Source organism: Phyllopteryx taeniolatus, chromosome 4 (assembly GCF_024500385.1).
Source record: "Phyllopteryx taeniolatus isolate TA_2022b chromosome 4, UOR_Ptae_1.2, whole genome shotgun sequence".
Classification (NCBI taxonomy): Eukaryota; Metazoa; Chordata; class Actinopteri; order Syngnathiformes; family Syngnathidae; genus Phyllopteryx; species Phyllopteryx taeniolatus.
The window spans coordinates 7,354,362-7,378,974 of NC_084505.1; the positions used below are offsets into that span (position 1 = coordinate 7,354,362).

The following is a 24,613-nucleotide window of genomic DNA, read 5'->3' on the forward strand; positions in this document are numbered from 1 at the left end:
TTAATTTCCATCACCGTCTAATGAAAAGCATGTATCTCCAGCTTTTGCGAGTTGTACAGTATGTTTTTATCTGAAAAACATCCATTCACGGCAGCTCGGCAGTGTTGTATCTGAACGAGTTCAATGAACGAAGGTTCATGAACTACAACGTTGTATTATAAGACTTCATAAGATAAAATATTTTGTTAATATATTGTCGGCCAGACCTGCGAGAAATGCAGTCATGAATGTCATATTGTTGTATGTTTTTTTTTTCTCATTTAGGAAAAAAAAGTCCTGTTTATTTTTTTCTTTTAATTCCTCATTTACAAAAGACCATCCAAGCAAGAAGTTTTTCCTCATGTTTTTGAGATTGTGGGCTGCAGGTGGCTCGTAGTGTGGAGTGAATGGGTGGAAACAGTGGTGAAATGAAATGCCAGTATTTTGAAGGTAATAGCCCATCAATATAGTGGGGGAAAAAAGAACTATGAACTAATTCATTTTTTGAACAGTCAACTTGGTTCATTTTCATTTTTGGAGCGGTGAACTGAACTTTGAACTAGTCTGTATAGAAAATGAACTTTCCCAACACTGCAACATGGTGTCTAAATTGTTAGCACATCTGCTGCATATTCTGAGTTTGAATCTAGCCTCCTTTGTGGAGTGTTGTCCCTGTGCTTGCATGGGTTTTCTCCAGGTACTCCGGCTTCCTCCCACATTCCAAAACATGCACGAGAGGTGTTCCAGCTTCATGGGACCACTGATGCAAAGTGAGGTCTCTTATTCCACATGGTGGAAGTAATGGAGCGGGTTTTCTGTAGTCCTCACTTAAACACAAAACATGGGTTGACCCATTTTGGACTCTATCACCACAGACATATTGACTTGTCATCACATGAAAAGCACATTAAACTAATAGCGTTTAAATTCTACTCCGTTATGCGCCTCATTGCTACCACGTATCTGGAAGTAATGCGCCTAACATGCCATCCGTTGCACTTGATCGGATGCTGTCGAAATAAGGTCTGAGCATGTTTACCAATGCATAAAGAAGTCGCTTTCGCCACTGTGCTTGATGAAATTCTCATCTGCCATGTGAGGTGACACGTCACAATATCCCTGACCTGTTTGAAGGTACATGTCACACATTTTAAAATTTGCTGCATGCCAGTGTGACATTGGAGCTGTGTTTCATCTGTTCGTCTGTCAGCTTTTTATGCCCTTTGATGAATTATTTCTGTGTTGACGAATATCTGCATGACATGTTTGTTGCCACCTTGGCGGGCAATTTGTCACCGGAATGTATGAGGGCTCCGCTGTAAAAGTAAAACGACTCAGCATTTTGTGAAACACGTGCTTCCTGGAGGAGAATGAAATGAAAAGATTCATGCTGCTCTAATTAATGCACATTAAATATACAAATAGAGTAAGTCTAGCATGACTCTGTCTAATGAGGCCACCATCTCTCGCTAAATAATGTAGTAGCACTCTCAAATGTTATATTAAAAAACAGAATTGATTTGGATGATTAATAACCCTGTCCTTGCTCGACCTTCCTGTTCATCACCAACAGTGTCATCCATGTCACCAAAAACTACTGTACTGCATATCATTCGTTTTACACAGCATTCACGTTCTAAATTTTGCCAAATTGTGACATCAGAATTTTGACTAACTGACACGATATCGTCTAAACCAGGGGTGTCAAACTTATTTTTGTCGCGGGCCACATTGTAGTTACGGTTTCCCTCAGAGGGCCGTTATGACTGTGAAACCATAAAAATCTTTAATCGCCTCATCATATTTACACACAAAATGTATGAACTAGTTTTGGAATCAGAAATCAAGGGTAATGGGTTTTTGAACTATTATTAATGTTTGGTAACACAAAAATGCTTACAATATATCAACATTATCATTTTAACAAGAATCATGGAAGTTGACACACATGATTTTGCCTTTGCGGGCCACACAAAATCATGTGGTGAGCCGGATCCGGTCCCCGGGCCTTGAGTTTGACACCTGTGGTCTAAACACTGACTTTCCCCGCCCATGACTTGACAACCAGCTTGGTTGAAGTTCCGCAATTTCAAGCCATGGCCAGATTCCGGCCGCCGGACTCCATGAAAGCACAAAGCATGATGTAAATTGACATCAAGTTCATAACTAACCATTCTGTATTGGCAGAACACTCTGAAATGTTTAAAGTTATGCGTTTCTGCATATTTTTGTTGCACACAACACAGCAGAGCACACACGGTGCATGCAAGGACAAATGTCCGAGTGATCAGCCGAATAAACTTGCTAAAAGTGAAAACATTTTACTTTGAGTGTTGCTGATAGAAGAAGTGAAGTCTGTGACAATGGTTCACGTAAACATGGGAGCAGAAAGTAAGTAAAACGTTACTTGGAAGTACAAGTATCTATAAAAGAATTATAGTTACAAGAAATAATAGAAGCTGTTTTAGAAGCAGCGGCAACAGATGAAAGGATGTGAGTGTCTTTCACAAGAGTCTACCAAGGACATGTTCCTGCTTTGAAGTGCTCAGAACCATCTCACCTTACCGCTGCACTATGTACTGCACAAAATAATTGAGACCATCCTTAAAATGTCCTGGATTTTTCCAAATCAAAGACTCAATTATCCTTAAAAGTGACAATGTTCAGGTTTTATAAATGTCACTTAGTAATCTTACAAAGTCATTTTGGACAATTCTCTGCTTCCAGTTTTGTGGGAAAACTTCAGGTACATGGTGCACAAGTCATAAATGAACACTTGGATGAATTTGCCAGAGCCATGACAGGTGTGTCAATGGTATGGTCCATATCCGTTTTTTATCACTCAAATTGAGACGAACAAGCGTTTTTGTATTAAGTTAACTTACAGCCTAGCACCCAAAGTGAGCTGGGATAGGCTCCTCTCTCCTGGCAGTCCAATGAGAATAAGCGCTATAGAAAATGTATGGTTTATGATGTGGCCCTCTTATGTTTTGCTCTTTTTTTCCACAAGCTCTTTTTTACGGAAATACAAAGTTACAGTATCGTTTTCAAATCTGTTATTTTGTAAATCAAAACTTTCCATTGTTGATTTTTTTTTCATCAGCAATGTATTGGATGTTCTCTTAAGGCAACTTTATCTCATGCATTTGTATGTCTTTGTGGTTGTGTTGCGCATAGGTGCTACCTCGTCAAACGTGTGGCTTGTTCACTCACACCATCTACTACAAGGAATATCCCGGTGGGCCGAAAGAACTGGACAAAAGCATACGAGGAGGAGAGTTGTTTCTTACTGTACTTCTCAACCCTGTGAGTCCAACAGACATTAACGCACACACTTTCACGTGAGGATTGTCCCTTCTTGTTTGGATTGTTTCATAAAAAAGCAGCATCAAGAAGGTTCCCCGCTTTTTCCGCGTGTCTTGCCGCTATATCTTTTGCTTGTTTCATTTTTATTTCCATGTTTACTTTGTGTGCATGTGTTTTGTCTCGTTGTCACCGATGGCATCTTGCTGCGAAGCTGTGTTCATCATTCCAGTTTAAATTAGGTCTCACCGCAGGGTGGGTTGCTATTTCACTCTCTCTCTCTCTCTGTCTTGTCACACACACACACACACACACACACACATCATCCTGACACATACCGCTGTGTTTGTCACTTCAATTTACTACTACTTTGATTTGAATTGCATGATTAGTCTTAATTATTATCTGACACGTGTATGTGCCAACAACAGTACACATGCACACAGGAGAACCTTCACCAAAGACAATTTTGAAAAATATATATAATTCTTTGTACTTGTATGAATGCACCAACACTTTAAGGTTTCTTGTCACATAGCTTTTGTGTCATCCCGTTAACAAAAACAAACACTCGACAGTGCACAAACCTCAGCCAAGGTCAAGCAATAGTAGCAGAACGTGCTTCCTCCCTTAGCTGTTACTCTAATGCTGCATGTTAAAGAAACATGCCAAGGTCATTAGAGTTTGGCAAGCCTGGTCGTAAATTTGAAAACTAACTTGTGGTCGATAATACTTCACTCCAGTCCTGCAGGTGCCGGAAATGCACATTTTGAAGTGCTTGACAACAGCCGAATAATGGAGGAGACACCACGTGAGCCACTTCTGTGGACTTTTGGTTTTCACAATGATGAATACAAATGTTTGGAGTGCACTTTCTGGATCCAGGCCAAAATGTAACCATTTATACGTTTTCTCATGACATGACACAGCCCATCACAAAGATTTGTATGAAATTAAATCATAGTAATGTCTGATTTATGCTTATTAACAAAACTAGAAATGCATACAAAAATATAACCTCCTTCCTTTACGCTTTGTTCTTGGCATAAGCTGTATAAGAACCTAAACATATAAGCGGTACAGAAAAGGGATGAACATGTGTCAACTCTCACATGAATGCTCCTTAATTAACATTCTACAAGAAGCCTCAGAAAGGAGAACAGTATGCTCCATGTAATGCAAGTACAATCTCAACTGTCTTCACTGTTTATTATACTTTTGTCACGTTTTTCTTCCCCATTATTATTGCATTTATTTACATTTATTGAGTGCATCCTTCTTTTTTTGTTCCATTGATGATAGGAACATTTTTGGGTCCTGAGGCAGCAAAACAGTCCCAAACCATGGCACTCCCACTTGTGATCAGGTTCAAAGTGTTGTGTGTTTCGACTGAACTCAAGTTTGGTTTCATCTGTCCACAGAATAGATTTGGAATAAGAGGTAGTTTAAAAAAAAGTTGTTTAAATAACTGTTAACTTATTCAGTACGCTACAAAATGTAGTTTTTGTTGACAAGCAAAATAAAGAGCTAATTCTGAGAGAGAGATAATGCTGTTCTCTTTTATAGATAATCTATTTGACTGTAGACTGATGGACATTTTAGCTTTTAGTGATACTTTAGTAACACTTTCAGCTTCATACAAATTAATAGTTCCTAATCATTAGTTGTATTCTGAGAGCTCTTTTGTGCAGGGTATTGCTGCTTGACAATAGCAGACTCCAAACCGGTGTGTGTTTTTTGAAGGGCAGGGCAGCTTTAACCGACACCTCCAATCTCATCACATTGACTGGACTCTAGGTTGACTGACTCCTGATTCTGATTGGATCTTGGAAAAGTTGGTAGTCTCTGGGTTGACATATTTTTCCACCCTGCACTGTGAATAATTACTTGTTATGTCCATTAAAAACATAAAAACATATTATTGGGTGTGGTATTCCTACTATTATGACTAAGATGAAGATCAGATCACATTTCATGACCATTTAACGCAAAAAACCAAACCAACCAAACCAATCGGGCACAAATACTTTTTCTTTATTCTAGCAACTTACATTTTGCACGTTTTGCAATTGGTTTTAGTAGTTTTAGGCCAAAAGAAAGTGAAAGATCCTTTTGCAGCTACAACAACTTCGACTCTTCTGGGAAGACTTTCTACAAGATGTTTGAGTGTGTCTGTGGGAATCATACTCTGGCTTAGTTCATCCATCCATACATTTTCCGTACCGCTTATCCTCACTATGGCCAAGGGTGTGCTGGAGCCTATCCCTGCTAACTCTGGGCAAGAGGCGGGGTACACCCTGAACTGGTTGCCAGCCAATCGCAGGGCCCATATAAACAAACAACCATTCGTACCCGGATGAAACCCATGCAACCAAGGGGAGAACATCCAAACTCCACACAGGCGAGGCCGGATTTGAGCCCTCAGAACTGTGAGGCAGATGTGCTAAGCAGTTGGTCACCGTGCCCGCCTGTTTTAGTTCATCCTAAGATTTTTTGTTTTGTTTGGGTTTAAAGTCAGGGCTCTGGTTCTCTCGCACCAACCTCATCCAATTTGTGCTCTCGGGTGGAGTCAAGATGGAACAAAAAAATGGCTTCATCTTTTCATTTAGTTTGGATGTGTCTGTTTTAATCATTACCAGCGATCTCCACATTTTTCACATTTCTCTACCTCTCTGACACATGGACAAAAAAAATGTACACACAGGCTAGTTACAATCTTCTCATGCTTCGGTTGTCGTTTGCCCTCCAATATGGGATAGAGCTCATGTAGCTCCTAACGAAGGGGCCATTTTAAACATAATAGCAATTTAAACCCTACATGACAGTCCTCTGCCACGTCTCAGACATGCACACACACACTAGCACGCACGCATCTGCAGAATGTAGCTACTGATGATTCACTTTCCTGTCTCGCTGCTAGGTTTCCATTTGCAGAGACAAAAGCTTTCATTAGAGTGTGTGCTTTGCAATCAATAGCGTTCTGAAGCGCGTAGCTTTCATCCCTCTGGGCTTTCCTTTTGTGTAATGATCCACGCGTTGGTAACATTGTCACTTCCCATTCAACGATTTTTAATCACATTTGGCCCATGGTGGAATTCAATGACAACCACCAGCATATTGGATGCACGAGTGCATGTGTCCCCGCATGTTTGTATACTTTTCATCATTTCGGAGCCACCATCGCCATTCATTGAGCCAACCCCCCCTCTTCCCCAGAACAAGCTTGGCAATTGATTGTCTGACCTGGGCTCCACAAATAGCCAATAAGGGCAAAATCGTCCCTGGATAAATGGTCCAATACGTGGTGAAAAAGCTGAGGGAGAGAGTGGGATAAAGGAGGAGGAGAAGGTGGCAGACGAATTGAGTTTTAATTTTCAGGTCACGACATCTTATGTCACTTGAGAATCGAGAAGCATACAGAGTGCTCCCACGCACACACGTGCACACTGGCCAATGCATGTTAATGTTTCAGCACCAGTCTGACTGTATGTTTATCATGTGCAACTTGCTGACATCAGCAAAGACGTAGACATTTATCAGGGCTGACATTTACCGATTAGCTCTGCCTCTCAGCTTATTAGCCAACCCCCAAAAAGTCAGCACTATACCCTCCCCCGCCTCACTGGCTTCCTGTTTTACCCACACTCCCCTGTCCTGGAAGCTTGGCTCTTTTCTTCGTCTTTTTTTTCCTCCAAATCCCCAACCGGAGCATCCCGACTTTGCTCACTCATTACTTTTTTTTTTTTTCAATTTTTGTCTTATTACCACTCTGTCCTCCACTTTCTCCAGTATCCCACTGCTCACCTCTAATAGCTTTGGCAGCTACACACACACACACACAGACACACATGCCAGGCAGCAACAGGACAAACAGAGGGAGAAATTACAAAGTGGAAGCAAAGCAGTAAAAGATAGCGAAATGGAAAGACACAGTAGCTGTTGACTGGAGCGGACAGAATAAATTGAATTGGAATCATTTGCTGTATTGACATTCAGCTTTCGATTATCCACAGTAGAGACAGAGATAGCTAAATGGGCTGAGAGAGAAAAGAGAGCGAGGCAAGGGCAAGTCAGGAAGGGAGAATGAAATCATGAGGGGGAGACGGTTTGTTTTTAGTAGCAATAACAATTCAATCAAGGAGAATTGTAAGTGCAACTTAGTGGTCTGTAATGGGGAATAGGCTGATAAACATCCAAAACTGGATGAATGGAAGTATTTACGATAAGGACCAAAGGTGATTACATATACAATAAGTGCAAGTAGAAGAAAGCATGGAGTCAGACTTCTTTTTTTTTTTTTTTTTTACCTACTACAGCGTCTGCTCTTCTCAAAAGACTTGCGCCGGTAGTCACTGATGCTGAACTTGAGGGAGGGCAAGCCGGCTTGCCATCTCTCTTTAAGCGCATCCCAAAAATGTAGGATGAGGTCAAAGGCGATGGCAGTCAAGTTATTCCACACCAAACATGCCTGTGTGGATTTTTCTTTGTGCACTGGGACACAGACATGATGGAGTACTGGAATGGATAGACGGATGATAAATACAGTGACTGAATGTGTAGCGATGGATGGGCGGACGGATGGAACGAATGATTTATGGGATGAATGGATGGATAGATGAGAAATACTGTACAGTGATTGAATAGATTCAGTGGAAAGATGCATGGATGATATTGGGGCGATGATTGATAGATGGCAGATATAGCCAATGGATGGATGGATGGATGGATGATAGCTATAGTGTATAGATGGGAGAATGAAAAGATTGAGGGATAGAGGTTATGAATGGAAGAATATATGGATGATAGATACTGAAGATGGATGGAGCGATGAATGGCTAGATGGATGATTAGAGGGAGTTTATTGACAGAAATATACAGTTGATGGATAGATTTTTGTATAGATAGATGGGTGGGTGGATGGATGGATGATGAATTCAGTATAGTCAATGGAAAGAGCTCCAGTAGATGTGAAGAGTGGAAGGATGGAAGGATGGGTGATGGATGGATGGCTGGATGAATGGAGAGATTGAAACATGCTTAACCAAAACAAGTCATTTCTCCCAATCATGCAACCGTGTTAGGGGAGGTTACAACATGTCATAACTCAACTACATGACTCGCCTAATCCTGTAAGATTTTTGTTTGTGCGTGCGTGCGTGTGTGTGCGTGCGTGGGTGCTGATGGATTTTGAAGAACATCACTCCATGTAGCAGTGACACGCTTGATCAGAGCATCTAGGTCAGTGTGAAGCAGGAACGGGGAGGAAAACATAAAGCGACGTTTTGGGGCAGACGAGGGCTCTCCAGCAAGACGTTCAAAGATGAGAGAGGAGGGCGAAAATGAAGCTGTTTGCGTGGGAGCGTAGGGAGAAAGGGACATGGGACAAAGATTAAAAGAGGGATGCTGTGCGCTGGACTCTTTATTTCTCTCAGGTTTTCAGACTTCAGCCTTTAGTGCACGAATTATTTCAGCGCAATCTTAGTACTGTATTCTTTTTTAAAGGCAGAAATGGGACTCAGATGCAACATGCAAGAAATGAGCCATGACAGTGGATGTTGGGGGAGGAAAAAAAAAAAAGGGTTTACACGGTTCAGTTAATTGAATTCTAAGCCACAGTGGGTTGTTCTATAGTGAAGGTTTGGGTCTTCCACTGTGTCAAGTGGCTTTTTAAATTCAGACCCACTGAGGTTACATTCTCTTTCTTTTCCATTATGCTCCTTGTATGTTCACCTCTTCTTCCATTTTTCTGCAGCCCTCCAATTTGAAATACAGTCAGCCTCTCTTTCTCCCTTTGTTTAATTTGGCAGCCAAAGCTCACACTCTATAATTAATGTTTCAATTTTAGTATCCATTTAGCTTTTCTTTCTCCGTGACCTGCACATATACACGCTACACACTCCTGTCCCTCGCAGCCAAAGCATCATAAGCTATTGAGAGTTTGGAAGATAACATGAATCACTTTTTGATCTGCTTACCTGCTTCAAAAGAGAGAGAGAGAGAGAGAGAGAGAGGAGCCAGTCTTTAAAAACATCTTATTTACATCACTGCGTATCTATTTTATAATGTCCACATTATGCTCTTCCTCTCCCCCCACCTTCCCTTCTGCTTCGTGCCAAAGGCAATATTCCTTTCACATCCCAAATGTGAATACAGTTGAGACTGTCTCGTTCAATTTAGCACATCTCCAAGAATCCACATTCATGGAAGAGGAGGTTTCCGCACTGTGATTCATTGGAAACAGATTTAGTGGCTGAGTGCTTGGTGAGCTTCACTGTCCTTCCGCTATGTTACCGCAGCCACCCACTAGATTGTGATGAAAAAGGATGGACAATTCAGCTGTGAGAGGCCAACGTGAGGCAGACGCACTTAATTGTAGTGCACACACATGAACTCGGTGTGCACACAAACTGCGCACAAATGGCTCATAATACTGATGTGACGACGTGTGTGCTGTCAAAAGGACGCACACACGTCGTCACATCAGTATCGTGAGCCCTGGTATTCACGACAGCCTCCCAGTTTGGCCGGATGCTGATCTGTCAACCCCCGAGGCTGTCGCTTTCTATCCGCGGCAACCTTCATGCTTTAAAACAGAGCCCTGGCGGTCCTTTGAGTCTGTGTGTGTGTGTGCGTGTGTGTCTGTGTGTGCAAGTATTCACATCCACAGCCCTCAATATTCTGACACACAATCCCTCATGCACACACACACCAAATAATTCATGTCATAATGGCCAATGTTACCATTTCTTCCAGACATTCCCCATGTCCTCCAATCACAAAAGAAGTGCGTGAGTTTGTGTGCGCGTGTGTGTCTGCATCTGCGTATGTGTGTGTATCCCTCCTATGTCCCTTTTGATCTTCCTGTAAGAGCATCAATGTGGACGAGCACACCATCACCCCCCTAAAATCCCCCAGGTCTCAACACATACACACAGTATATGTGTGAAGCCACGTCTCTGCCGTCAACACTCAGTGGCTGTGAGCGTATTGCCTCGACCTAATCTGTCCCAAAGACTCAATATATTCATTTCCGAATGTCTGTTTTTTTCTTCTTCTTGAAGCTGCGCTCAGCGTTACATAACCCAATGAGTCTTTTTCACTTTGTAAAGTGATAACAAATATTGATTCCCATTGGACAGGTGCTCCGACTTTCAAAAAGTCTGTCCCAGCAACAACGATTGGATTTCCTGTGTTACCTTAATCCCACGCAAACACGGGAACTTGGGAAATTTAGTTTGGACTACATCACATTTTTGCACAATACTGCATGTCAGTTCGGGTTACTTATCATTCCTTGATTGTTTTTCCTCCTCCCCCCACAGATCAGTATATTCATGACCCATCTCTCCAACTACGGCAATGATCGTCTCGGTCTCTACACGTTCGTCCACGTGGCCTCTTTTCTTCGCTCGTGGACAAACCTGAGGCTCCATACGCTTCCTCCTCCTCAGCTCGCGCACAAGTACTTCCAGTTGTTCCCTGAACAGAGGGACCCACAATGGCAGGTGTGTTTGTGTGTGTTCTTGTTGTATTTGGGGTGTATTTTTCTCCCCTCGTTTCTGTAATTGCTTGTATGAAAATAATTAGGTCTCCGGTGTGCCTTTCTAACTCTTATGTGTGAAATTAAACCATCAAGTAAATCTTTTGTTATCTGCCAATTTTTCCAAAATGTGTTTGGAAGCGAGCCATTCTGAATTTTGTCAGATTGAGGTTAAACAGTGTGGCTAATTTACATAATACAGCACCACTAATAATGTTCAGTGAAGTTGTTGAGGTGGGGGCAGGCAAATATTTGCATTTGGAACTGTGTCTGCTGCATTAGCCATGTGGCTAATTAATTAAATTAGTGTGTGGATCCGTGTATGTACACAGATGCACACAATAATTTATGTGTAATGTTTTCTCCATGAGGGAAAATAAAAATTCTGCTTCCATTTAGTCTTTACATGAGCTTGCGTTTCTCTTTCTCAGCCCCTGTACCCCGCCCCCGGTCATCAGGGTAACGAAAACCTTACTCGGCATTATACAGCCGGGGGAGATGAGCAGTGCCTCATTTGCATGAGTGAAAACCACCCCCCAAAACTGAGCGATTTTCATCAGGGTTTTACAAGATCATGTTAATAATGCGGTGATTCTTTTTTTTTTTTTGTAAAGAATGTCACACATTTTATTGAGAGACCTGGGGACTGTTGGAAATTATGAAAAAAAAAATGTAAAGCACAGTAAGAACATTTTATTTTGCTCTACTCTAGGGCTCCACCTACAGGCATGAGTGCTTCCTTCGTGAATAATTCACTCACTCAGACCAATACCAATGTCTCAAGAGCCAATATATTATTGATATGTCAAGTTTCAGGAAATAGATGCAATGTAATGGTCAGAAGTTACAGCATGTGACAAATACTAACTAAAGTCATTTGTGTTCTAATCTTGGAAAAAGGAAACGTAAGGTACCCTGGGTGGTCCACGAATATAATACACCATTTAAGTCAGGGGACTGGGTTTGTGATGAAAATGAAGAAATTAATTGAAATTACATGTTGTTAATTTAAAGATTTGACGCTGTTGTTGCAGTTGAGTGCAGTAAGAGATGTAGGACCTCATTCATATTTAGTTGCAAGGCCTCTTTCAATAATGCACATGTTTCTATGTTATAAACTGCATATAGCGCTCATCCTTTGTCTGTGCACCTGCAGAACCCATGTGATGACAAACGACACAAAGATATCTGGTCTAAAGAGAAGACCTGTGACAGATTACCCAAATTCTTGGTGATAGGACCACAGAAAACAGGTAAGCTCCTCATAAACATACAACTCTGGGTCCGGCATGACCTTTTTTTACAGCAGTAATATTGATATAGTAAAACAGTGAGCGGTAAGACAGACACAAATAACATAATTACGTAAACAAACACAATTGAACAGAGATGACACATGAGCAAGGAAAAAAACTTGCAAAAACATGCAAATGCAGGAATTCACACTGTGGCATTAATGAAATAGTACACCTCCACACTTATAATGGCACCACCCATCTGTTATCCTCCATGAACCAGGAAGTAGCCTGCTTCCTAAGACTACTTTTAAACTGTTTTCCCGGTGGCCACGGCAGCCCCGTTTCCGGTCGCAGTTGGCAAAACAGGATGGTCATAAGAAGATGCGGGGGTTACAGGATGAGTAAACATAACAGGCTGCAAAATATTTGCCATGGCAGTCATGGTGTGAATGAGAAACCTAGTCGCCCATAGTCAAATGGGGTAAATGCAACTTAACCAACCAGTACGTAATTGGGTGTCAAAACGTAGGTGGTCCGTTGTGGAACGGTCAACATACTATATCTATTCCCTGGCATCTCACACTCGCCGCCTACAACTCTTCTAATGCTAAGCCATGTGTTTATTTACCGACAATGCCCACTGTGTGTTGTAATGCTTTTTGTTGAAGTGTACCGTATCTGTTTGAGAGGGTGAAGGGAGAAGCGAGAGAGAGAGAGAGAGAGAGAGAATTTTTTTCTGGCAATGTGAGCGCACTGTGCAGTGTGTATGGAAATAGCGGGCTCTTTTGCATGTTTTGCAACAAGAGATGGATTGGTGAATTTGTTGTTGACTGGGTCTAATATTTCTGATTCCCATTGAACTCATTGAGTTAAATATTAGAATATCTCTCATTGATGCGCGACAGTTTTACACCACTAACAAACTACAAACATAATTCCAAAAAAAACCCCAAAAAACTGTTAAATTGACAACTCTCTGGCAAGAGGTGAAAATTATGTGGCTGGTCAGTATATTGTACACTACGACATACAATAGCTGTAGGTTAGAAAGCTGCTCTGTAAACAAGGCCACTTTCCCCGCATTTCATTTTTTTATGTAGCTCTCTGGATACTGTCAATGGGAGACCATGGAGGCAACAATGAGCCCCATTATTCTACCAGCATGCTATTTCATTTAGAGATAAAGAACGAAGTAAATACCTTTCATTTTCCATTTTAGTCTCATTAAAAGAAACCAACAAAGAGATACCATGCTTAAAAACTGTATTAGACCACCCTGTGATGTAAGGTTTAGGTCACAGCTGACCTACATTAACAGCAATGGTAGTTACTCAAATAATTTCTTATGTTTCCAAAATGGTTAATATACCAGTGAAGAAGCCCTTTAATCACCCATCCATCCATTTTTCATACCACTTATCCTCACTAGGGTTGCGGGCATGCTGGAGCCTATCCCAGCTATCTTTGGGCGGGAGGCGGGGTACACCCTGAATCGGTTGCCAGCCAATCGCAGGGCACATAGAAACAAACAACCATTCACACTCACATTGACACCGACGGGGAATTTAGAGTCCTCAATCAACCTACCACGCATGTTTTTGGGATGTTTGAGGAAACCGGAGTGCCCGGAGAAAACCCACACAGGCACGGGGAGAACATGCAAACTCCACACAGGCGGGGCCGGGATTTGAACCCCGATCCCCAGAACTGTGAGGCAGATGTGCTAACCAGTCGATCACCGTGCCGCTCTTTAACCAAAATGATAGTTTTAATGATAAAGTATCATTGTTATTATCCATGAGTTCAAGTTTACTGTTTTACAAAAAAACGGAAATTGCAAAGCACATTCTTTATTTTTTTAAGATCTCAAATTATTATTATTATTTACATACATTCCCGAACAGAAAAAAATATTTTAGTGGCGCTGATTTTTTTGTTTTTATTCTCAGAGAAACCCAGACAAATGGCTTATGTTTGAGTATAAAAATGTTTATTCAGTTTCCTTCCAGTACAAAATGGTAAAACGTCGAGAGCTCACCGACAATAAAACATCCATCAGCCTACACTGTAATGACATGCAATGTAAGCAATGTATAAGAGAACAGCGTTTACAAAAGACAATAATGCTCAGTTGAAAGAGTTTAACATTTCTTTTTTTTATTGTTGTTGATGTTGTGATTGTAATTATGTTAATTTTTGAAGGTAGGTGGAACCTCTCAGTGTGAAGCACTGTTGTTCAAAAACTACGGGAAACTACTCCGACAACAATAAACATTGTTGAATGATGTACTACGATATTGAATCTAATTGTAGTTAATGGAGTGTATTATGCGGGTATAGAATTAAAACTCTGCATTGGCCTTCGTACACAGGATTGCCAGCTTGGAATGCCACAAATTCTTTACTGCCATAATTCGTGTTTAGCACGAGGGTTGTGAAGGTCTGTGTAATGGTGCTAATTAACCAGGTGTTGATATTACGGTGCAAGTGACCATGGCAACGGGAGCATTCCAGCAGCTATAATTCAAAAACATTTGGGCGTGCTGCAGGTAAAAGGGACACACAAGAAGGTTTTGGAATAATTTGATGGACATGCCTGTGATCATTGAAGACATACACTGTGTATTGTCAGCAAGATGACTGGTGGAGAGAAGAGAAAGCATCAGGTATGGCTTAGAGGGTGACATCTGTCACACATGCACACACTCCCCTCGGCTCAAATGAATTAATGAGCCCCTTATGAATTATGCCCTTTCTTGCAGGGACGACAGCACTTTATCTCTTCCTCCTTATGCATCCATCCATCTCAAGCAACTTCCCCAGTCTAAAGACTTACGAGGAGGTCCAGTTCTTCAACACCAACAACTACCACAAAGGGATTGACTGGTGAGGACACTCACTCTGCTATTGTTCAATGTCCTCGCCTCAGCTCGTCCCCCCCCCCCGTGATTGGCTAGAACCAAAGAAAAAGGGAATGGTTACAAACGAGCCATTCCATAAAAAAACATGCATTTCTCCTTGCAGCCTTGAATGACACATTAAGCATTTGGTTGTCTTCAAAATGATCCTTTCAAGCGTTTAAATTTAAGCTTGGAGACTTAGATGGACCAATAACTGGGTCGTTTAGCTGGCAGAGAAGCAGATGCTACATACTTGAAAGTCATCTGTTGGAATTGTATAGGCAATTCCGTTTCAAGCTTTTTTGTTGACGCTTGTAAATTACTTTTAAAACTTTTACCTGACTTTGAAGAACAGCACCATATGATACAATCTGCAAATTATTGTGTTTGTGTTGTCAGAAATGTGTAAAGTAGTCCTTGTTTTGGGGTACAAACGCAATGTAGTGGTAGGCTATTCTCACTTTCTATTCATTAGTTCACTAGTATTTCCATAATGTCAACATACTGTATGTATACATTCTGCATGAAATGATAGATACAGTGTGTGGCTTTACCACAATGTATTCCACGAGCCATCCTCCAATATTTATGTTTATGATATCGATACCATAAAATCTGTTCAAAAAAAGCAGATTCTAGTAATAAAATCGGATTAAAATGATTATGATTCTATGAGGAGAAAACAAACGAGCATCCATTTATCTTTTTTATACTGTTGCAACTGCTGCTCTCCCCATCAGGGTCACGGATGAGCTGAAGCCTGACTTTGGGTGAGACTATAGCCTGGACTACTCACCAGCCAATCGCATACAAACCCTTTACACATACATTTACTGTACACCTTTGGACAATGTAGGATTTTCAATTGACTTAACATGCATGGTTTCTCTCAGGGAGACCCCGGAGACTTGGAAAACTCATTTTGGCCGCTTGCATCATCTTGTTCTTTCGGTCGCAACCCAAAGCTTCTGACCATATGTGAGGGTAGGAACATAGATCAACCAGTTAATCGAAGAACTCTGCCTTTTGGCTCAGGTCCTTCTCCACCATGACAGATGCATGCAGAGTTTGCACCAATCTCCCACTCCATTCTTCCTTCACTCGTGAAAGACCCCAGTATAATTGAACTCATTCATTTGGGGTGAAATCTCATTCCCATAGTGGAGATGGAACTCCACCCTTTTTCGACTGAGGACCAAGGCCTTGGTTTTGGAGGAGCTGATTCTTATCCCAGCCACTTCATACTCGACTGCGAACCCCTCCAGCAAGAGTTGAAGATTTGGAAGCAAAAGGGTTAAAACCACATTATTTGCAAAAGTAAATGCAGGGACGTAATACTAAAGCCACCTAACCGGACGTCCTCAATGCTTGGCTGCACCTACAAATTTTGTCCATAAAGGTTATGAACAGAACCCAACTCTCACTGGAAATGAATCAGAATTACTGTCAGTTCTGCAGACCAAACTGATCAGTCGTACAAGGGGTTGACACCCCATAATCCCGAGTACCTACCACAAGACTCCCCAAGGAACACGGTCTAATGGTCTGGTCCCTCACCTATGGCCTGTTTGTCCTGGATATTTCTGCCAGGGGCATAAAGCCCCAGACAAATAAGCTCCTAGGATCATTGGAACACACAAACCACTCCACCCCAATAAAGTGACGGCTCAGGTAGGAGGGTGTTCCAAACAGAACAAAAATATAAGAAATATGTGTATCTCTTGCCGTAGGTACATGGAGTTTTTTCCTGTACCCTCCAACGTTAGCACGGACTTCCTGTTTGAGAAAAGTGCCAACTACTTCCCCTCAGAGGAGTCCCCGCGACGTATCGCAGCCCTGCTGCCCAAGGCCAAGATCATCACCCTGCTCATCAATCCCTCGGATAGAGCCTACAGCTGGTACCAGGTGCATACAAACACATGTACAATATACACACACTGGCCAGTTCATTTGATAAAATCTGAGATCCAATACAAGAACTGCAACATGAATTCTGCCTTTACAAAAAATAAACATGCTCAGTTTTGATTGACACTTTCAGAGAGTTGAAAATGTAACTGTATATTTATTATGCTGGTTGTAGTTTACAGGGATCTGCCTCAATATAGGACTGTTTGGTTTCTGATTTTGACTCAGTTGTATTACAAATGACATCTAAATGTCAGCTATGAATAACCAGAGGTGGCAAAAGTACTCACACACTGAACCTAAGTAGAAGTACAGATACGCGTGTTAAAAAAAAAAAAAAAAAGACTGGTAAGATTAAATATATTGATTCAACTCCTGTAGTTCAGTAAAAGTAGAAAAGTGCAGATGCAGAAATTTACTTTAGTATACAAGTAAAAATGATTTTCTACTGTCAATTATACACCTTTTGATAACTTGGGCAATGAGAAAAAAAAAACCTCTGGACTTAACGCCACTCTTGTGATTGATGCAATGCCTTGAGAATGAAATGACCTGAATGAATGAGAATATTCACAGGCTTGTGTGAAGCTAAGAGCTCCAAAAGGTTGTGTTGGCTATCAAAGCAACATGCTTCCGTAGCTTTGCTAACGATGTGAACCGAGTAACAAAATTGCATGCAATGCAAAATTAGCTAATAAAAACTGAAAAAATCCACCTTACCTGTATGTGTGTTGTTGTTTTTCAAATTAGAGAATTTTTGAATGCCAAAAGATCAAGCTTTTCAGTCAGGCCCAAGATACAACAGCTTCGACATGAATCATTCTTCGAGACGGAAATATCAAACAACTACCTTAAATTAAGGCTTTCATGAGTAATATCTTGCTGTTGTTTTTAATTATGCCTGTTTCATTTTCTTCCATGTCGCTGCCTTTCCTGTTTTTTTTTTCCTGCTTTTTAAGACCCGAAGACCTCAATCTAACAAGATTCCAACTATGGTTGACTTGTTTTTCTTTCTTTTTTTTAATGTGTCATCATCCACGCCTATTTTGACAAAGAGTGGAAAGTACATATATCTTTTTTTAAGCAATGGGAGTCAAAGTAAAAAAGTTGTCAGAAAAATAAATACTCAAGTCCATATACATGTATTACATGTTTATTTGTACTTTGCTACTTCCCACAAGAGGTGGGACCAAGTCATTGTCCCGAGTCAAAGTCGCAAGCCCTACACTTGGGGTTTCGAGTTGATAGTACGTTTTCAGATATTCTATGAAAATGCTATGCTATGACTTATTTTTTCTCCCTTTTTTCTGAAGTGACATTCACCAAACCTGTCAGAAACAATTATGAATACACAAGAGAACATGAGACAGTTCACTGAATAATGAAAGACCAATTGATTTCCTCTTTTAGATAATCAACAGTATCTTTCTTCAATTCACCTTGTGCATATTGCAGCAAACTGCATTTTCTTCTCGCCAAACATTTCTACTGAGGCAATGTCAAACACCTTCATGTTGAATACATGCTAGAAAGACATTAGAAATAATAGCGTGGGATACCTCGACCGAAGAGATAATCATTTAGACCTACAATATTATGCTGTCACCGTTCAAATTTTCCTGTAGAAAAACAATACGTGAAGCACAAAGTATTGTTTTGTCAGTGATTTGGTCAAAGTAGCAAGTCTTTTCAAGTCAAAGGGTTCAAGCCTAACTGTAGTCACAAGTCATTGCCGTTCAAGTCCAAGTCAAGTTGCAAGTCTGGCAACATATTGACTGTCGAGTCGAGTCGAAAGTCATCAAATTCATGACTCGAGTTTGACTCCAGTCCAAGTCATGTGACTGGAGCCTACAGCTCTGCTTTCCACCACTGCTAATAACAGATCCTGTGAAAATAACGACATGAATGTTTGTTTTTGTCACCCCAGCATCAGAGAGCTCACGAGGACCATGCAGCGCTTAGCTTTACCTTCTACGATGTCATCAGTGCCAGAGCAGGGGCGCCGGCCGAACTGCATTCCCTGCAGAACCGCTGTTTGAACCCAGGCCTGTATGCCACACACCTTGGGAGGTGGCTCACGCACTACCCTGCTAACCAGGTGCCTTATGCTTAATTTGAACATGCTCATCATGTTACAACATTTTAACATACCGCACTTTTAACATACAATAAAGTTTAGTTTTTTGCTGTTTTTTTTTTTTGCATGTACTGCAGGTGATGATCATAGATGGTCATCAACTGAGAGCAGACCCTGCTGCTGTCATGGATGAAGTCCAGAGGTTTCTGGGAGTCACTCCTCATTTCAACTACTCACAGGCTCTCACGTAAGTCACCCATCCCTGACGTCCCATAAAGAAACACTGTACACTATATGTGGACTCAAGTATAAAGCTAATACACGCCTGGAACCTGATAATGGAAGAAAATGGAGTTGGTCCTCCTTTGCAGTTATAACAGAGTGATTTCGCAGTGTGTGTGAGAATTGTGTCTATTCATCCAGACACATCAGATGTGTCTGGATGAAGGCTAATTAACTAATTAAAACAAGTTAACACTTTTCTTGCAATATTAATTTGATACCTTGATCTCCATAGAAACTCCCTCACATTCAACTCTCAGACAGGTTCGCTTCAACAGCCAGTATATTTTTTTAAAATGTTTTATTCTTGTCTCAAGCTCTTAGAAAATGTAGGAGATTAGTCCAGCTCACTGTGCCATTCCAAATAATTACAACAGCAATGGAGATACACCTGTGTTATAAGTTTGACATTTTCCTCAGCTAATTATTTTGTGTGATGTTTCACTTAGCAACAGGGATGTAAAAATACATGGCTATAGTACTTATGACTCACTAACTTGACTAAATACAGCTGTTATATACACTAAATAGCAGTATCTTAGCTGTATTCTCTCAGGCACGGTACACAAACCTACTTTTAACATTTTAACAGATTTGATTATTTGGGATTTAATGATTGATTAATGTTGCCCAGCACTTGGCATTTATTGCATTCTGTAATGGGGATCCTCCAACTGTGATCTCTTCTCAAGGTATCTTTATTTTTCCCAAATGGGTTATCTGGAAGTTTTTCCTTACCTGGGTGGGGGTTGGACTAGCGGATGTCTTCAATTTCTTTGAACTGCGGGCTTATGAAGCGCTTTGGGGCTGTATAAATAAACTTGACTTGACGTGAGTCACCCCACACATGACGAGCAAGAAAAAAAACATCATTTGTTGTGTTTACTGCTCTTATGTGGTCTACACAAGATGACCACACACAATCACATAATCACCCAGGATAATCTTTTAGAGCTATCCAATAACTGTGTCTTTGCTGACTTTGATTGCATGGGAGTAAAAATGCTCAGATTTGGCCCAATTATCAGTATGTACTGTTTGTACCCTGCTAAACATCACTTTTTTGGTACCCCGGGGTTCCATTTCGGTCATCTTTTTTGCATTGTAAAACAACTCAAAGAGATTTTTTTGCACTCTTACCAAAGAGAACAGGCGTGCGGTCTTTAAATTTGAGAGAATTGCTAAATGGTTATTTAACCAAGCATTGCTCATCAGAATGCAGCCTGTCTCACCACTTCAGACAGGGGCCTCTCAAGTTTTGTACATGGGGACAGAGAGCGCCTCTGTCAAAGATCACAGACTGACGCGCATACAAAATAATGTGCAGAGATGCATCTTGACAGGCTTGTGACAAAGTGTGTGTGTGTGCGTGCGTGTGTGTGCGTGCGTGAGGGGGAGCGCAAAGACAGTCCCAAAAAAAAAAGCTTATATATTTTTTTTGTCTTGTTTTTTTGACATGGCAGCAGCCTGACAGCTCTTCAACAACAAAGCCTTTTTTATTTAATCTTTTCTTCCTCCTGTCTTGTCACATAAAGAAAAAGAACACTTGATGAAAATGCCAAATGATGCATGACGATAACCAGCAATATTTATGCCTTTCAGTCACATTCACGTTTGCCAAAAAGCAGGGCCGGACTTACCAGGCAAACACAGGCAAATGCCTGGAGACTCCAAATGTCTCATAAAAACTGAGTAATAAAGTTTTATTAAATTTCAAGCAATTTTTATTGTTTTAGTCTTAATTTACACACTTAAAACACATACACATATGCATATTTTTGACAATCCCCTCCCTTTCCGCTCCCTTCTCATGCAAGGGACTGTTCCAGCTTATTATGCAGATGTGCAGACTTGATTCAAGAGGAGCAAAGCAAACCTTTTGCACAGTTGTTAGGGAAATTAGGCAGTTAGAGTGATCCCAGTTGAGCACAGAAGAGAAAGTGAGGAGGGAAACAAATAGAAACAAAAATACCAAAACGTTTTTCTTGGTGACACTAAATATGTGTAAGTGACAACAAGAACAAGCAGATGCTCATGACAGTAGCAGTAGTACTGCTGTCAGTGTCAGCCTAGGAAGATGCAGTAGAGATGGCGTAATGATGCTCTTCATCGTGAAAATGTGAGTAATACACACATCTGAATGAATATTCACTAAATATTATATATTATTCATGTACACTAAGCTTTCATACTATATTACATTTACTAAGTAGAGCACAGGAAGTGCTGAACAATCCTTATTGGACCAACAGCAAATAGTATGTGTCTGAATAAGGAGTAACAGTTGATTTAGGTTAGGGGATTTTGTGATTATTAGATTTTTTTTTTTTTTTTCTTCTCTCAAATAGTGGCCTCTGCTCTAATACACACCATGTCACAATTAATTTCCTGGTTTGTTGTCCTCTTGAACAAATAGGAAAAAAACGACTTAACTCTTATCAATCAAAACTGGGTAATGTTATTATATTGTTGCTACATCTGTTGTGATGGATCTCATTACATACAGCAGTGTAGAAGCTGGTGAGTATGAATATGCGTTTAAACCAAAATAATGAATTCTCCTTCCTTTTTTTTTTTTTTTTAAATCCAGGTTTGACCCTCAAAAAGGTTTTTGGTGCCAGCTCCTTGAGGGAGGAAAGACAAAGTGCTTGGGAAGGAGCAAAGGGCGAAAGTATCCTCCTATGGAACCAGAGGTAAACACATTAACTCTGGCGACATTTAGAAATATATTTTGTATTGAATGAACGGGGGGAAACGGTGATATGACAGGCAGTGACGGTCGACAGGCAACACTTCTCCCAGGAAAGTCTGCATGAGGTTAACAGTGTGCAGCAAACACAGCCAAAGTAGCACAGTCATTATGAGGCCTCAGTAATGACACAACACACTTGAGAGGTGCCCGATGGTGAAATTAGGATGGAGTGAGGACGGGAGAAGGAGAAAATCCAATCTATAAATCTTTGTCCATGCCAGTGATTCCACAGAGGGGGGCAAAATCACACATTTGCTCTCAAATGAAGATGAGCGCGCATGGATTCAATCCATCTTCCACGGTGCAGTCGCACATGGCTAATGAGTGCACCGCATTCACCTGTAATTAAAATGTGGGCCAGCAGCCTCCACCAGGGAGGAAGCAAAAATGGACAGATAGGAGGGGGCTTTCTCTTGCTCATCAGAATTTCTTTCATGATCATTATTATTACTTTTCTTGGGATTGTCATAAACAAATCAAATCATCAAGAAATTAGTCCAATTATTATTATTTGGTGTTCAAGAATATACTGTATATTTCTGTTCATCAATCTATGCCAGCGACATACAGTATAGTGACAGGCAGAACAATGAAAAGCTCTTCCATTAGATGGCAGTACAATAAACCTGCCGCAGTTCATACAACAGAATCATTCATGGCTTCCTACATGGTTTTGTGACATGTGTGTTGGGTGCCTTCCCTGGAAAAAAAAAAAGTCATTTGAATTTACTTAATTCTATCATTGTACGTCAGTTGCACATGGTTAAAATATGTTTAATTGTTCTATTATTCTTGAGGGGAAGAGGGGAAAATTACATCAGTTTACCACATTTTAATCATGTGCGAACGATGTACATTGTCAAATTAAGTACTTTTTGCAGTGAATTGGCTCAATCAAGGTTGGCAAACACTGGAGTACAGACAAATGAATCTTAACACAGGTGTACACCATAAATCTCTCTTTTTCTTCTTACTATCCCTTCTCCTTCCTGCCCCTCACCTGTCATTTGCAATTTCATTGTGTGTCATTCCAATTTTGACATTTGTTCTATTATACTCTCCTGTGTGCAGGCTCGGGCATATCTGTCCAGGTTCTACAGGGAACACAACGTGGAGCTGTCAAAGTTGTTGCATCGCCTCGGACAACCTCTTCCGTCTTGGCTGAGAGAGGAGCTGCAGAAGGTCAGCAGCATTCAACTCTATAGAACTATTCTCACTTAGCATCAATATGTTACATATTGGATTGTTTTATTTATGTATTTCTGTATTTTGTCTTTGTCACCTGAGACCAATGGGAAAACAACTTTAAATCATTGGTATGTTTCATGAAATGTTCTGTTTGCTCATAATTGTGGTCAATACACTGTATGAAGGGAGAAAAGGGGGGGAAATGAATGGGCAGGAGTCTATCAGCATGTCACATCTCCATCCATCCATCCATTTTCTACCGCTTATCCGAGGTCAGGTCACGGGGGCAGTAGCTTTAGCAGGGACGCCCAGACTTCCCTCTCCCCAGCCACTTCAACCAGCTCTTCCGGGGGGGAACCCGAGGCGTTCCCAGGTCAGCCGAAGGATGTAGTCTCTCCAGCGTGTCCTGGGTCGTCCCCGGGGTCTCCTCCCGGCGGGACGTGCCCGGAACACCTCACCAGGGAGGCGTCTGGGAGGCATCCGATATATATTTCACAAATTCTGCGAGGGTTTGTAAACTTCTGAGCACAACTGTACATATATGCAGTCATATGTACCCCTGTCATATTGGAATGAAAGTCTACGCTACACCTTTTTCATAACTTCTTGGCGGCGCTGGCATATTGGAATGAAAGTGTACAGCTTATTCATAACCTCTAGATGGCGGCATACATTTATAAAATGGGGACGTTTTTTTTTTCATTTTCCCCCATACCTGTGTGTAATGCGCACCATTGACTTTTGACTTTTTGGGGGGGGGGGGGGAACAATACGCATTATACACGAGAAATTACGGTACTCATCTCCAATTTTTGCTGCTCTTTCTTCTCTCAGCATGACTTGCTTCACCCAGTGACTCGACTGAGCTCCCGCTGCAGGATGTCTTTATTCGAAATATGGTCAGGTTATGAATCCTTTAGGCAGCACAGTGAGGCAATGTCTGTTTCACTGTCGAGAGGTCCCACATGTGAATCTCAGCTTAGGCCTTCCCGTGTGAATTTGCATTGTTCTCCCTTGTGCTTACATGGGTTTCCTCCGGGTACTCCGATTTCCTCCCACATTCCAAAAACACGCATGTTACATGCACACCAAGCCACGTCACTGAATGCGATGGAACTGTCGCGCAGTGTGAGTTTTCATGAGTTGACCACTGTTGACCACTAGGTTTGCTGCTTGTTGGTGTGAATGTGATCATGAATGGTTGTTTGTCTCTTGGCTGGCAACCAGTCCAGTGGTGTACCTGGCCTCTTGCCCAAAGTAAGCCGTAATAGGCTCAAACTCACCTTTCACCCTAACGAGGACAAGCGTCACAGAAAAAGCACTGATGTCTTTTTCATATGTTACCCTGTCAGTTTCAAACTGATTTTCATCAGTGATTACTTTGTCTGGTAGAACACGTTCAAGGATTTTATACTTCATGAAGACAGCAAAAAAATAAATCATTTG

The 24,613-nt window shown here is 41.1% G+C and overlaps 1 protein-coding gene across 1 annotated transcript in view; it reads left to right on the forward strand.

Moving 5' to 3' along the window:
* ndst3 (N-deacetylase/N-sulfotransferase (heparan glucosaminyl) 3) overlaps positions 1 to 24,613 on the forward strand; it is a 62,799-nt gene that overhangs the window by 36,834 nt on the left and 1,352 nt on the right. Inside the window, exons 6-14 of the mRNA XM_061772258.1 lie at positions 3,157 to 3,285; positions 10,605 to 10,787; positions 11,979 to 12,075; positions 14,823 to 14,946; positions 16,691 to 16,865; positions 18,796 to 18,966; positions 19,083 to 19,192; positions 21,818 to 21,920; positions 23,051 to 23,161. Coding sequence (XP_061628242.1) covers positions 3,157 to 3,285; positions 10,605 to 10,787; positions 11,979 to 12,075; positions 14,823 to 14,946; positions 16,691 to 16,865; positions 18,796 to 18,966; positions 19,083 to 19,192; positions 21,818 to 21,920; positions 23,051 to 23,161 — 1,203 coding nt within the window. The remainder of the gene's footprint in view (positions 1 to 3,156; positions 3,286 to 10,604; positions 10,788 to 11,978; positions 12,076 to 14,822; positions 14,947 to 16,690; positions 16,866 to 18,795; positions 18,967 to 19,082; positions 19,193 to 21,817; positions 21,921 to 23,050; positions 23,162 to 24,613) is intronic.